This window comes from Euprymna scolopes, chromosome 11 (assembly GCF_053919585.1).
Source record: "Euprymna scolopes isolate OS-2025 chromosome 11, ASM5391958v1, whole genome shotgun sequence".
Lineage (NCBI taxonomy): Eukaryota > Metazoa > Mollusca > Cephalopoda > Sepiida > Sepiolidae > Euprymna > Euprymna scolopes.
Window position 1 is genome coordinate 144,658,512 of NC_136492.1, and position 16,268 is coordinate 144,674,779.

At 37.3% G+C, this 16,268-nt stretch overlaps 1 protein-coding gene across 2 annotated transcripts in view; it reads right to left on the reverse strand.

Annotated features, from left to right (window-relative positions):
• Positions 1-14,155, reverse strand: part of LOC145288098 (trafficking protein particle complex subunit 14-like) — a 125,060-nt gene extending 110,905 nt beyond the window's left edge. For both annotated transcript variants that reach the window (XM_080136154.1, XM_080136155.1), the window contains exon 1: positions 13,718-14,155. In XM_080136154.1, coding sequence (XP_079992280.1) covers positions 13,718-14,119 — 402 coding nt within the window. In that variant the 5' untranslated portion in view covers positions 14,120-14,155. The remainder of the gene's footprint in view (positions 1-13,717) is intronic.
• Positions 14,156-16,268: the final 2,113 nt, after the last annotated feature.

Consider the following 16,268-nt stretch of genomic DNA (forward strand, 5'->3'; position numbering starts at 1 on the left):
ATCGCTTTATTGCAGATTAGTAAAATATCAATATTTCAGTAAATATACATCATCAAATGACTGTTTCAAGGTTAGTTATTTCCCAGAATTTTATTCAAATCCATGCAATATTCATATGACATTTTATTTGTTATCAAGTAATTTATGCTGTCCATCGCTTTATTGCAGGTCTTTTAAAATGTCAAAAAAGGGGTGATTAACGATTATCAAAAAGAAAAGGATTGTTGCTGGACTCGCAGAAGGATTGTTCATTCAGGAAAAACCTTTCACATCATGATATTCAGAAAATTCATAGGGAAGTCAACCGAAACCCAAACAGCACCAGTGCTTCTATTTTTGCAAGAGCTGGAATCGCTCCAAGATCCAAACAAGCCCGATATAATGTGTTGAATGAGATGGCAAGGAACATTAAAACTACTTCAAAGTCTCAATGGACAAACAACATAGGGAGAAACGAAAGGCTTGGGCACAGAATTACATGAAAATGGTGAGATTCGTGCTACTCTTAATGGTTCAGATGGATGGGCCAAAGTTTGGAACTCAAACAGAACTCCAACCTCTTACAGAGTTCATCGCCAAAAAAGAAGTGAAGGCATCATGTTTTGGGCGGGTATCATTAAGGATAAGTCGGTTGAACCATTCCGAGAGTGTAAAACTTACCAACAATGCGTACTCAGCCTTTTTGGATAAACATTTGTCACCATGGCTAGATGACCTACCATTGTCACGTTGCTTTCAGATGAGTTTTATGCATGACAATATACCATCCCATTCTGCTAGCGCGACTGCAGCCTTCCCTTAATCTTCTTTTGAAAAACTCTCATGATCTTTAGACCTTAACCCCATTGAATATTTCTGGTCAATATTAAAAAGAGAAGTTTATGAGGGAGGGGAGCAATTTAGTTCAAAGGATGCCTTGTGGAGAACATAGTTGATATTGCTAGAGCCATAACTCCTTTTTGAGATCAAACAATTGACTTCCCTGGTTGTTTTAAGTTATTTAAAAATGGTGGATATGTCGATAAATAATTAATTTATATGAGGCTTACACCTAGGATGTGCTTTCTCATTATTGTTTGACAGAAAAATATAATAAAAAATAAAGTTCACGTGATAAGACATTGTATTTTTGCTCTAAAACAACATTTTAAGAGACCTGCAATAAAAGTGATGGACAGTAGAAATTCCACGATAAAGAATAAAATGTTATAACTTTGTTAATATCACATGAATTTGAATAAAATTTTGGGAAATAACTAACCTTAAAGCAATCGTTTGATGATATAATTTTCATTTTGTTGTGACGTATATTTAGTGAAATATTGATACTTTACTAATCTGCAATAAAGTGATAAACACAGTTTTTATATTTGTATATATATATATACATACATACATACACACACACACACATATTATTCATGATTACAAGTAAAATACGTAAAACGTTTTTAAAGGAGGAGACATGCTTTACTTTTAATCATGAGTAATAAATCTTCCCTTCATGATTGTAATATTTAAATTTTGTAGCCCACAAAAAATAAAATATACATAGCTATATATCTATATATCCTCCTATAAATTCATTTTTCTTTTGTGTGTATTGATATTCATATTAAAACCCTCTTTTCTATTTGTTTAAAAAGAAAATACAATTTTCTTATATACAGGCTGTGGAATTGCATTCACTAGCAAAAGATCTAGCTAATTTGCATATTCTTTTAAACATTCATTTTAATTAATTCCCTATTAGTTGCCTCGGTTTTCTTATGGGATGATCATCCCTAGTTAACTATTACGTGTAATTATATTCATGAAGGTATTCTACTTGAATTATACTTGCATAATATTTGCATAAAAAGTTTACAGTGAACACAAAATTGTTTCCATATATATCAATTCATTCAGCTTCTGCAGGGTCAACATGCGGGCGAGCGTTGTCATGGAGGAGAATTGGTCCCTTCATATTGACCAATCTCGGGCACATACATTGGAGCTTCTGATGCATTTCGTCCATTTGTTGGCAGTACTTCTTTGTTGTAATTGTTTGGAATTTCTCCACTATCCAACCATTGTGCCGAACGTTGTTGGTTGTCATAGAGGATCCACTTCTCATCACACATCATAATCCGTTCAAGAAATGGGTCGTTATTGTTGCGCATGAGCATAGAAGACACCTTAAAACAACATTTTTTTTTATTATTGTTTAATTTATGTGGCATCCATTTATCCAACTTTTTTGATTTCCGTATTTGCTTTAATTAGCAAACGACTGTTGAGTAGTCGACCTCGAGTTCAACAACAACTTCTTGTGTGGTTTTATGAGGATCAGCTTCATTTAAGGCTTTCAAATGTTTGTTATCAACCACAGTTGGCCGGTTGCAACTGTCTTCATCTTGAGGCTCTTGAAATTTCTTGAACTGCCATTGTGCCACATGTTCATTAGTGGTTCTTGGGCCAAACGCATCACTGATATCACGAGCTGTCTCGGCAGATTTTCAGCCTAGTTTGAACTGGAACAAGAAAATTGTGCAGATTTGAATTTTGTTTATACTGTCGAAAATCCTGCAAAAAAAATGAAGAGATTGAGAACAATAACGAATAACATGATGCGATAGAACGAAAAATGCGCTTCAAAAAGATATATAACATGGCTATATATATCAATGAATTAATTCAGAAATCATATATAAAAGTAACATTTTCCCTACTCTTTATCTGTGCCAAAACCAAAACGTAGATTCCATGAACAAAGCTTCTTTCTTAGAACTGCACGCCTGTGGAATTCTCTTCTGTCTGCCTGTTTCCCACTTGACTACAACTTGTATGTTGTCAAGTCCAACATAAACAAATTCCTGATGAACCACCCCCTTAAGTAAGACACTTTTTCAAATCTCCAATACTAACGATTACTACGATACTATCGCATTGATTACTGTACACGCAATAACCCTTATCTCCGAGTGGCTTCCGGGCCTTGATAAATGGTGACTTCCATGTAAAAAAAAAAAAAAAAATACATATGTGAGAAAACGATATTGTTTTTTGCACCAACCTAATATTTTCATAACTTACTACTTAACTCTAGTTTATTAGTAATAGAAATTAACTTATTCAAAGTAATTTACATTTTGAAACATAAAGCAGCTCTTATAAATGGTTAGTCATTTTGGGGTTCTTTTATATGATGGGGACATGTACAAATATCGTTTTTCTCTGGTTTTATTAGTCCAGAATTATTAGAGTTACTTCCCTTGGATTTATGCTCAGCTAACGTTAGCGACTGCAATCTTCTAATGTGAGAGGTTGCAATCTTATTCCACTCGCAGATGGAATTTAGAATGAGTGCTTTTTCTAGTGTGTAATTAAAAGTGTATGGACGTTTTTTTTTTGTTTTTTGTTTTTTTACAAGGGAGTCACCACTTATCAAATCCCAAAGGCCACTCAAGGATAAGGGTTAACAAATGTATGGAGGTAGTTTAGTAATCAATGGTGTAGAGTGAATAGAATTTAGATTATTTAAGGGGACGGCTCAACAAGAACTTGTTTATATTGGACTTGAAGGCTACCATATTGTAATCGGCTGTTTTTAGATTTTGCTACAAATAGAGAGGGAGGGAAGATATTGCAGACTTGTTTCACAACATTTCGGCCAACTATTCCTCTGCTATTTGTCAAGTGGTAACCGCGACGGGACAGGAACTCTGAATCTCCTGACTGCATCCAGTGCAATTACTGCCTTCCATAGTTGTTGTTGTCTCACCATGTTTTCAACCCTGATCGCCCTTCAGTGGCATAGTTGATAGAGACGTTGAATCTCTACGGTTCCAGGTGAGAATTGCCTGAAGATAGCAGTTTTAATCCTACTCAAAACTGACCAGAGGCTTACTTGGCCAAAACGTGGTGAGACGACAACAACTATGGAAGGCAGTAATTGCTGAGGAGGTAGTTAGGAGATTTAGAGTTCCTATCCGTCGCGGTTACCACCTGACGAATGCCAGAGGAATAGTTGGCCAAAACGTCATGAAACAAGTCCGCAATAAATAAATAAATAGGTTTAAACCTAGAACCCCATCTTTCAACGTAGACCCCTACTACCAGGTCTCCTTCTCCAACATCAGGGGTCTACGTTCCAATCTTCCAGAGGTTGAAACCCAATTACAGGAGACGAAACCGGACATATTATTTCTAAGTGAAACTGGAATAGGACCGACCACTACCCTAGACGAGTTCATAATTAACGGATACTCAAATTTAACAGCTAAATCTGACCCCCAAGATCGCCATGGGCATGGAATATGTGCCTACATTAAGGATGGCTTCCCGTGTGGCAGGGATATCTCTAGAGAAGATCCTAATTTACCCTATATGTGCTTCAGGGTTGCACTTGCTAACACCACTGCATTTATATTTGCCCTCTATAGGCCCCACAACAGCGGAGTTACTATCTTTAAGAGCATATCTGAGAAAATTGACCACATACTGTCTTCACATCCCTCGGCTAACATCCACATATGTGGTGATTTCAACGTCCATAACGTGGAATGGCTGACCCATTCAAATAAGACAGACGATGAGGGAAGGTTTTGTCATGATTTTGCCATTGCTTATGACCTCACTCAGATTGTTCGCGAACCCACCCATGTCCCCAATACACCCGGTCAATATGCAAGCCTCTTAGACCTTTTTCTATCAACTTCCCCTGAGCTATGTTCATGATCCGTTCATTCTCCTCTAGGATCCTCCGAGCACTCCGTCGTATCAGTTAAGATAAAAACGAAATGTAAGAAGCCCCCAGACGTACCCCTCCACCGTACTGTATACCGATACTCTATGGCTGACTGGGATAGCTTCTGTACATTCATATCTGATTTACCTCTGCACTCCATGTTTAAAAAGGATGTGTCCTCTATAGTATCAGATCTGACCGAATGGTTAATTGTAGGCATAGACCAATTCATACCATCAAAAAAATTCCAACAAAAACCTAGCAGCCAGCCATGGTTCTCCCCAGAATGTGCTGCTGCTATTGCGCACAGAAATCACTTTTTCCATAGCTACCAACGTAATAGATGCACTGAAACTAAAGCTGCTTTCAGGTCTGCCAGCAACCACTGTAAAAGAGTAATAAAAAATGCAAGAGAGCTATATGCCCAGTCTGTTAAATCCAAGGTAGCTGATCAGCGGCTTGGATCCCACCAGTTTTGGCAAATAACAAATAGGATCCTGAACAGAAGTGTGCGTTCTATACCAACCATTATCAATGGACCAGAGGTCATCTCGTCAGCGTCAGACAAGGCCAAACTATTTGCAAAGAACTTTGCAGCTAATTCTACCCTATGCGACGAAGGCCATCAACTCCCCATATTTCCTCCTATAACACAGAACAAGCTGGGTAGCATACAAATATCCGTGCATGAGGTCGCCAAGCTAATAAAGAACCTAGATTCCAGTAAAGCAACTGGCCCTGATGGCATCCCAATTATAGTGTTAAAAAAGCTTCAAACAGAACTTGCTCCCATACTTACAAAACTATTTAAGCACTGCCTTAAGGAGAAGTGCTTTCCGACTCCCTGGAAGACCTCTTCAATTTGCCCTATATTTAAGAATTCAGGTGATAAGTCATCTCCCTCTCAATACAGACCTATAAGTCTCCTGTGTGTTATGAGTAAGTTTTAGGAATCCATATTAAATAGAGAAATAGTCAACCACCTCAGCAGGAATAACCTTCTTAGTGACACAATATGGTTTCCGCTCTGCAAGATCTACCGCAGATGTGCTGACAGTTATATCCCACAGGATAAGTGAATCCCTTGACAAAGGCTTTCTCTCTAGGGCAATTGTTCTTGACATATCAAAGGCCTTTGACAAGGTATGGCACAAGATTTCCAGCTACGGTATAACGGGAAATGTTTTCTCAATCATTAAATCATTTCTCTCCGATAGGCTCATAAGAGTAGTGGTCGATGGACAAAAATCGGAGGCCTGCAATATAAATGCTGGAGTCCCCCAGGGGTCAATCCTGGGCCCAACTCTCTTCCTGATCTACATCAATGACCTCCCTAAACACATACTTAAATCATTCGTTGACATCTATGCTGATGACACAACCATCTACGGCAACACATCAAAAGCTGAAAATGACAAAGTTCTCTCTGATTCTCTCTCCTCTGATCTCGAGCGCGTGGTTCAGTGGGGGAAGATGTGGCTGGTTACCTTTAATGCATCCAAAACCAAACTCCTATCCTTACATCATCAACGTTCTGATCCCCATCTGGCATCAATTGTGATGGATGGCTCTCGTCTGGGTGAGGCTCCGTGTTTTGACAAGCTTCTGGGTTTGACCTTTACTCCTGATCTGAAATGGAACACGTACATCAAGTCTGTTGCCAAGGTCGCTGGAAAGATGGTGGGATCCTTCTACCGCTCCAGAAGATATCTCACTACTGATGCAATTCTCTATCTATATAAAAGCCAAGTACGTCCAAGGATGGAATACTGTTGCCATATCTGGGCAGGAGCTGCTAAAAACAGCCTATCCTGCCTTGACAGAGTACAAAATAGACTTCGTGGCTTAGTGGGGGATGCCCTTTTCTCTACCCTGCAACCTCTCTCCCACAGAAGAGACGTTGCGAGCCTGTCCTTGTTTTATCATTATTTCCATGGCAGATGCTCGTCTGAACTCCAATCTCTGGTCCCCCCTCGCCAATCTTTCACGAGAAACACCCGTCTAGCTGAATCCACTGTGAAAAGTTTCCCCCACTCTATATCTGTGCCTAAATCAAAACGCGGATTCCATGAACAAAGCTTCTTTCTTAGAACTGCACGCCTGTGGAACTCTGTTCCGTCTGCCTGCTTCACCCCGGACTACAATTTGGATGTCTTCAAGTCCAATGTTAACAAATTCCTAATGAACCGCCCCCTTAAGTAAACACTTCAGCAAATCTCCTCACTAACTTAATGTATTTGCAATAACTCTTATCCCTGAGTGGCTTCCGGGCCTTGATAAGTGGTGATCACTGTGTAAAAAAAAAAATAAATAAAAAAAAAAATAAATAAATAAATAAATAAAAATTGATAAATAATACTCATCTCAATATTGAATTCCAATTAAATAATATATGGTTGTACTAGTCGAGTGTTTTTGTGAAAGTGTGGCAAGGGGGAACCATAGATTGGAGCTCAGACGTTCCATCCATCACTCGTTATTGGAGCATAGTTTTTACAAGGCCTGACAACTATTCCAGCAAATGCTTTCCATAATCCTAGTAGGCCTTGTCTGTAAATGACTGTATATTTTGGCCTATAAGATGACCTTTAAAGTTAAAAAATCATTTTGGCCTATAAGATGACCTTTAAAGTTAAAAAATCATTTTGGCCTATAAGATGACCTTTGAAGTTAAAAAATAAATAAAAATAAATACAAATAAAAATAAAAACCAAATAAACAAACAAAATATGAATAAACATAAAACACGAAAGTTATCTAAACCCCACATGTACATATACATATTAATATATCAATATACCTATAAACGCCTACACTTTGCTACACCCGCGCATATATACATACACACATACAGACATACATAGACAAATAATGGCATTTTTCTTTACTTCAGTAGCGTGGTAACCCCTTCATATATGAAATAGTATGCTACTACACTCCAGACGGGTGTGATGATGATGATGATTGCAACGTCTTGTCAGACGAGTGCCACTCCCTCAGACACTTAAAGTCCATGAGCCCAAATGCCTGAGGGAGTATCTATACAAAGATGATGTTACAGAGTCTTAGCTTTGTACGACAGCTAAGTCTCTCTCTCGGTTCAAAATGTTGAGATCCAGCAACAAGCAAGAGCAAGATAGCCAGCAACAAATTAAACTGCAGACCAGCTTAATGCGGGTACTGGTCTTCTGCTTTATGGTTTTTTAAATCAGAGATTTGCTTCTCCTAGAAAGGTTGCCTTCACCACGGCTTACGGGAGCCCTCTCTACCCCAATACACGTATACACACACACAAATATACACGGTGCTAGTTAGCCGTTGACCCAGAAAAAGAGTTCATTCGCCCTTTGGAAGGTCTTGTTTTTAATCCTTCAGGGAGACTAGCCGCCCTCCTCACCAAACAAGTCTGGTGGGGGAACCAGTTTAGTCGCCGGTGACCCGACCATGAGGCAGGTAGTACTGGGTTACATGGTACCAGTAGCATATGACATGACCTGACCACACCAGACGGGTGTATATATATATATATACATACACACACACATACATATATATACACACACACACATATATATACACACACACACACACATATATATACACATATATATATATATACACATACACACATACATATATATATAACATACATATATACACATACATATATATATAACATACATATAAACAACCTTCGGACATCCATAGATTCTTGTAATCTATATTGTTACAACAATCATATACGAGACAGCCTATTCTAATAGTTCAGAAATATATATGCATATACATACATATATATACATACACACATACAAATACATCCATATACAAACATACACACAGATATATAGATACACATATATATACATATACAAACATACATGCATACATAAAATACACTTATACATACATACTCACACAAATATAGACATATATACATATACATGTACCCTGCCACCAAATGATACATCTAAAGTAGAAACAGACATGAATACATTTACTACATAAATTCCCTTTTTCTATCAAACTCCACACGCAGTTATACTTCATGGCCCCACCCGCTTGTTACATTTTCCTAAGTTGTAGGTTTTTTTTGCTACGTAAAAATTTATATTGAATTCAGCATGAAGTTCATAGGCCTATCTTCATATTAAGCAAGCACTCTTTCGATGGTTAGGCAGATATACATAAGATGTATAACGATACAATAATAATATATAATAAGACATGACAGAAATCAGAGTATTTAGGTTATACAAACTGAGTATACAAGCTTAAATATTGTAGTACTTACCTTCATCTTTATTTATTCACCCTAATTTCCTTATCCCCTTTTCTTTCATTCCTTACTTTCTTTCATCTATTTATTCATTTATCCTCTTTTTTTTTCTTTTTTTTTTAAATTAATTTTCCTACCCAGGTATATAAAGATCATATATCCATACATGCATACACCCAAAAATACCCATATGCATACATTATTACGAGGTTCACCCAAAACAATCTATTACTCGTTTGGTTCAAATATACCTTCATACAGGTACTTATTTAGGTTAGTAATATTATAACTGCTTGATGAAGTAGAATATTAAGCGACTTACGTATATATATATTTATTAATGACCTCCCCGACAAAACTGCCTCTGAGATGGGTATATATGCTGATGACACCACACTTTATAACAGGCATGACAGGAAAACAAATGAACACATAACTAAAGAAATGGCAAAAACACTAGAGGATGACCTCCAATCTGTAGTGGAATGGGGACATAAATGGATGGTCACATTTAATGCTGCCAAGACTAAACTGGTTTCCTTCAATAATTACAAGAAACCTTCTCTGCCACCAATAGCAATGGCCAGTGACTCTCTGTCTGAGAATACATCTTTCAAACTGCTTGGCCTAACGTTCACAGGAAACATGAGTTGGAACAATTATATTGAAAACATTTCCAGGGCTGCTGCGAAAAAGGCAGGCTCTCTCTACCGTGCTAGAAAACTACTGACACCTGAAAGTATCCTGTACCTCTATAAGGCCACCATTCACCCATGTATGGAGTATTGTTGTCACATTTGAGCTGGTGCATCTGCTGCTAGTCTCTCGCTCCTAGACAAGGTTCAAAAGAGAGTTGCCAATCTGATAGGCCCTGAACTGGCATCTAAGCTTCAGCCTCTGTCCCATCGACGAAACGTTGCATTCCTCTGCCTGTTCTACAAGTATTTTAATAGTGAATGCTTTGACGAACTGCAGACACTTGTGCCCCCACGACGTAGACACCCTCGACAAACCCGACAGGCAGCTAAATCCTACCCCCACACAGTAGAGATCCCTAGATGTAGAAGATCTTTCTACTCCAGTAGTTTATTCCCCAGAACCGCTAGACTCTGGAATTCCATTCCAGGTCCCTGCTTCCCTAACTGTACTGACATGCAGAAGTTCAAGTGTAACGTGAACCAACATCTTGCTGCCCAAATTCCAACATAGTGCCCCAGTAGTTGCTGCCCCTGATAGTAGCACCCTACACCAAAGTGGCAATGTGCCTTGTTTGGGGTGAAAATGTAATAAAAAATAAATAAAATAATTTGTTGTTTTCTTTTGTGTTTTATATTGTGTACCACATGACATGTTTTGTATTCCCCTTTTTGATCTGTGAATAAATGTATGAGTATGTCAATACAACAGTTTCTACACTTTTATCCTTTCCTCTTTATTCTGACACTCTCTTATGTTATGCATGATAACACAACGCATGAAAATTGCGATCATATGTGCGATATATCCAGACACATGTGTAACTATAAAAGTTAGAATTGAAAATATTAGTAGCTTTTTAGTTTCATAACTTTTGAATAAGCTTTTTAATTTCATAACTTTTCAATAAGAGGGCATCAATGCAATAAGCAGTACGGCACAATCACGTTGGCACACCGATTCTCGCCAGATCACCGAAGTTAAGCAACGTTGAGCCTGGCCAATACCAGATGGGAACACTAGGCGCTGTATGTACCTTCTGGGAAGATTGGGCGTGGGGCCAGAACCCTCACCCCGAAAAAAGAACTCCTTGCTACAAAAGCATCTACAAAGTTGTAGATGGCCTATGCCCCCCCCCAGGGGCTCAAGGGCTATGGATCAATGGAATGCACTAAGCATATCATTATTTTTTATCATTTATAAAGTTTTTTAAACTTTGACCCCTTAACATTTATTTTTTGGGGCTCAAATCAGATTATTAAGTTTGATCCATGTCCAAGTAACCTACATGTAAAATTTCAATTGTTTGGCAGAGGAGTTTGGTAGAGTTTTCAAAGGTCAAATCATTGAACTCTGACTCCTTCACAGCCAAATTTCTGGCCGAAAACCAATTAAAAAACTTTTCTCAAATCTCAATACTTCTTATGTCAAATCTCGAGTCTCTAGACCGAAAATTGACAGAGTTATTTGGTAGGGAAATGTACACAGACACACAGGGACATTTTCACTTTTATAGATATATAGATTTCTGCAGTTAAACGTCGTCGCAGTTCACAAGAGCCATAATAGTCAACAAACTGGAAGTCCAAGACCTAAGTTTCACCCTGACTTGAGCAACCGCAGCAGTTGTTTAAATGGCAGAGTATTCATCTCAAATGCAAGAGATTCTGGTTTCAAATCCAAGTTCATCTGATGAGCTCAAATGAGGGCGAAACTCGAGTTTTCGACTTCCGGTTTGTTGGCTGTCATGGCTCTTGTGAGCTACGGTGTTGTTTGACTGTAGAAATAATTATATCATCTCTCACATTCTGAAATGTAATGGTTGTATAGATTGATTTCCTAGATGTAAATTCAATGAAACCCGTGTGATTATTAAAAAGTGCTCAATGCAGGACAGAGCTGGTATACAGTCTGTTTATTATACAAACATAATTGGTTACATATGTGCAACCATGTTTCAGTGGAATCCCAATTCAAGGATAACATTTCATCAGGCCAATTCTTTTTTGGCCTGATGAAGTGTTATCCTTGAATTGGGATTCCACTGAAACATGTATGCACATATGTAACCAATTATGTTTGTATAATAAACAGAATATATATATAACAGTTCACTACCGATCTTATTAATTATATTTATGTCGATACGGAAAAGAAACAATCTCGGAACTTTTTTCATTAAGAGACGCGAAATTGGTTGTAATCGTCTACTTCCGGTACTTAGGGATGATTACAATTAGTGTATATGCCGTATTGCCAATAAGTTTAACATTTAACGCACCTGTTTATTTAGTGATTTTGTGTTGAGGTTATTTTAACAGGTAAAAACTACGCATTTAATTTCATTCTATAGTTTACAAAACAATCATTTCTATATTTTCTATTTTAATCGAATCACATGCTTCAATAATATTGAATTCCAATTTAAAAAAATGTAAATATTTTGGCAGGTAAAGATAACCTTTAAAATCAAAAATCAAAATAAAGGTTAAACGAACGTTTCTAATGGACTTTTTTTTATTAATTATTTTTAATTAATTTTTTTATTCATTTATTTTTTATTATTATTTTTTTTTCATGGTCAATATTGTAGGAATTCACGATTTGCATCAGATATGTAAAAAAAAAATGGATTAAACATTGTTACAAGAAATGATGACATTGGCAAAAAATTAAACACAAATTAGTATTTTTGGGGTGCTTATAGATAGAGTCAATTTTTTTTTTTAATATGTCGTTTTAAGCAAAAACAACAGCACTTATGTAATTGTCATGTCGAAAATAGTAATATATCCAAAAATTACGAAAATTCATCGAATAGAAAATTATTTATAGTTTAAAGTAATTTTGGTAATTATGTACTTATTTGGATCGTGATGAAATAATAGCCTTATTATTTAGAGAGCCATTCTTAACATGGAGAGAGGATGGTGCTTTGTAACTATTCTGTACTTTCACCTACAATTTACTAAAAAAAAAAAAAAAAAAAAAAGATATCGTAAAACTTTAATTAAACTTGAAAATACTATTTAGAAATAGCGCGGTTCAATGACTGCACAAGCACCGTAATTTGAGGGGAAATTGCATTTTGTTTAGATGTAAACACCTTGAAGATTGCGAATACAGGGGACATGCTTCTTCCCCTTTTTGACAACTTTTTTTTTTTTTTTGTAAACAAAGTTTTTAAAAAATGGACAAGACAAGGACATGATGAGAAATAAGAAAAATAACTTTTAAAAAAATTGGTGCCTCTGCACTGCACTTTTGCCAACATGCTATTTTTTAATAGTCCCCCCCCCCCCCGGTTAAATTCAAGCTTCACGATATCATTTTTTTTTTATTAAATTGTTAAGTGGAAGCACAGAATAGTAACAAAACACCCTCCCGTCCCCATGTTAAGAATGACTTTCAAAATAATAACGTTATTATTTCAGCACGGTGGCAAAAGTACAAGTGCACTGCAGAAGTACCAAAAAAGTTCGCCATTGCTAATGAGAATTAATAATTTGGCATGTTATTCTCCCAGCGTCTTGGTCGATGTAACTTCCGGCCTTCTTTAGGTATATCTTGTCGAATTGCGCATCTGGTGTTTATACAGAATAAGGACCATGTTTTTCTTTTTCTTTCTCCCTCACCCATAGGATTTTCAAGTTAAATTTAATTATTACCGTACTTTTTATTTATTCAACTGTTAGGTGAAAGTACAGAATAGTAATTAAAAAAAAAAAAAAAAAAAAAAAAAAGAAGCACCCTTCCCATGTTAAGAACAGGTTTCTAAATAGTGACGTTAATTCGGTACGATCCATAAGTACTGCGAACAATGTCCGCCGAACATGAACTTGAGAACCTGCACGAAATTCCGGAAATGTGCATCTGAAGAAGGTCGGAGAATACATCGGCTGAAACGTCATCAGGATAAGATTATTTAGTCCGAATAATCAGAATAAGGAAGAGGTTTGGGTTTTTTTTTTAAGTAAGGTAAAAAAAAAAATAATAATAATAATCGCACAAACCAAATGAAATAGGGAAACCGTTCTGGAATCGGACCCTTCCGTAAAACTCAAGCATATTTTGCACTGTCCAAAATCCCAGTTGTCATCGGAGAAAGACGCATCTTTGCAATTTAAGGACGAATCTTCATCATCTTCATCACCTTGTTGTTGTTGTTCGGGGCGTGGGGCAGGTGTTAAGCAACCGTGTACTCCCAACTGACCTATGCGGAGTCGCCAGGCCTCTAAATCAGAGTTTGGATCCCGTTCACGGCAGTATTTGACCAACACGAAAACATTGATGGACTGACCAATGTAGAGCGACTGCAGTTGGCTGGCCTTGTCGTCGTGAGGACAGTACGATTGGTTCTTGTCACACACGACCAGCTCCAGCGACGATGCAACGTCCACGCTGCCGTCGTCCATGTTTGTTGAGGACCAAACCAAGGGGCATAACTCTCGTCGACCTACGACTCTGACTTTCTCCTCTCTCTCTCTCTCTCTCTCTCTCTCTCTAGTCAGGTAATCAAATTGATTTTGTAAAACACTTTACTAAACGAACACGCTTCTTTTAACAACCTAAGATTATTTTTCCTAGCCTGAAGGTTAGGATAAAAGTATCTTATTGACCTGTTTTTATTTGGTTTCTTTCTTTTTAATTCTCCACTCTCCATCATTTTCTAATGCATTTTGTGTGTGTGTGTGTGTGTGTGTGTGTGTGTGTATGGTATTATTACCATACATTAACATGGGTACTAATTAGAGGTCACCATTTCGGTAGGCTCCCACTTCGGGGCGCCTCTGATAACAGGGAGAACTGGAGCGCTGAAATAGAAAGAAATACTGGTAAAAGAAGACATTGTCTTCTTATAAAAATGAGGACGTGTAAGGCGACTTTGTTATGAATTCATGAGGTTTTATATATCCAATATATATGTGGGTTTTCCCGAAACTCGGGTTACAAAGAAAGACAGTGCATTTTGTAAAGTCTGTATTAATGTTCAATGCTCCTCTTGGCTACCTAACGGGAGCTGAGGAGTGAGGTGTGTGTTCTGTCTCTAGTCGCCATGGAAGTAAGGACGTTTTCTTCACTTGAATGTCCCACGTAAACCGTTCTCGCTTTTCATTGGCTGGAACCTCTGATGACGTGTAAGAAGAAAGGAAGAAAAAGAGAAAAGAGTAGGGAGAAAGAGAGAACTAAGGTGAGAATACAGCCTAGTCTCGTAGTAGTAGCAGCTTGCTACATGTGATCGAGTGTGTGTGTACTAGCGTTGCCCTGTCATAAAATACACTTAAATATGGTATTTTAATTCATGTAGATTTTATATTTATTATTATAGAGCCAATCTTTTGTTGATTATTATATTGTATTACCATTAGCATTATCACGCATTCATTCCTAACTGAAGATGACTAGTTAGGGTTTCAGTAATTTATCCTTCGGTGGTGTAACTGTAGCATTCCACGCTCAGTGTAGAATGTTTCCTCACAAGTTGTGTTTGGGTTGTTACCAGAGTTGTGCCTTTGATAATGTTTTTTTTCAGACCTGGCCTTTATTTTTGCCTCGATTTCTGTCTTTCCCTTGTGAATGATACAGCGCCAGCAATTTCAATCTGCTGCTATTTCTTCCCAATTTTTTACGTTCATATTCATTGGTTTTAAGGTGACGCATTACCACATCCTTATAGTTTTAAGGTGACGCATTACCACATCCTTATAGTTTTAAGGTGACGCATTACCACATCCTTATAGTTTTAAGGTGACGCATTACCACATCCTTATAGTTTTAAGGTGACGCATTACCACATCCTTATAGTTTTAAGGTGACGCATTACCACATCCTTATAGTTTTAAGGTGACGCATTACCACATCCTTATAGTTTTAAGGTGACGCATTACCACATCCTTATAGTTTTAAGGTGACGCATTACCACATCCTTATAGTTTTAAGGTGACGCATTACCACATCCTTATAGTTTTAAGGTGACGCATTACCACATCCTTATAGTTTTAAGGTGACGCATTACCACATCCTTATAGTTTTAAGGTGACGCATTACCACATCCTTATAGTTTTAAGGTGACGCATTACCACATCCTTATAGTTTTAAGGTGACGCATTACCAAATCCTTATAGTTCTAAGGTGACGCATTACCACATCCTTATAGTTTTAAGGTGACGCATTACCACATCCTTATAGTTTTAAGGTGACGCATTACCACATCCTTATAGTTTTAAGGTGACGCATTACCACATCCTTATAGTTTTAAGGTGACGCATTACCACATCCTTATAGTTTTAAGGTGACGCATTACCACATCCTTATAGTTTTAAGGTGACGCATTACCACATCCTTATAGTTTTAAGGTGACGCATTACCACATCCTTATAGTTTTAAGGTGACGCATTACCACATCCTTATAGTTTTAAGGTGACGCATTACCACATCCTTATAGTTTTAAGGTGACGCATTACCACATCCTTATAGTTTTAAGGTGACGCATTACCACATCCTTATAGTTTTAAGGTGACGCATTACCACATCCTTATAGTTTTAAGGTGACGCATTACCACA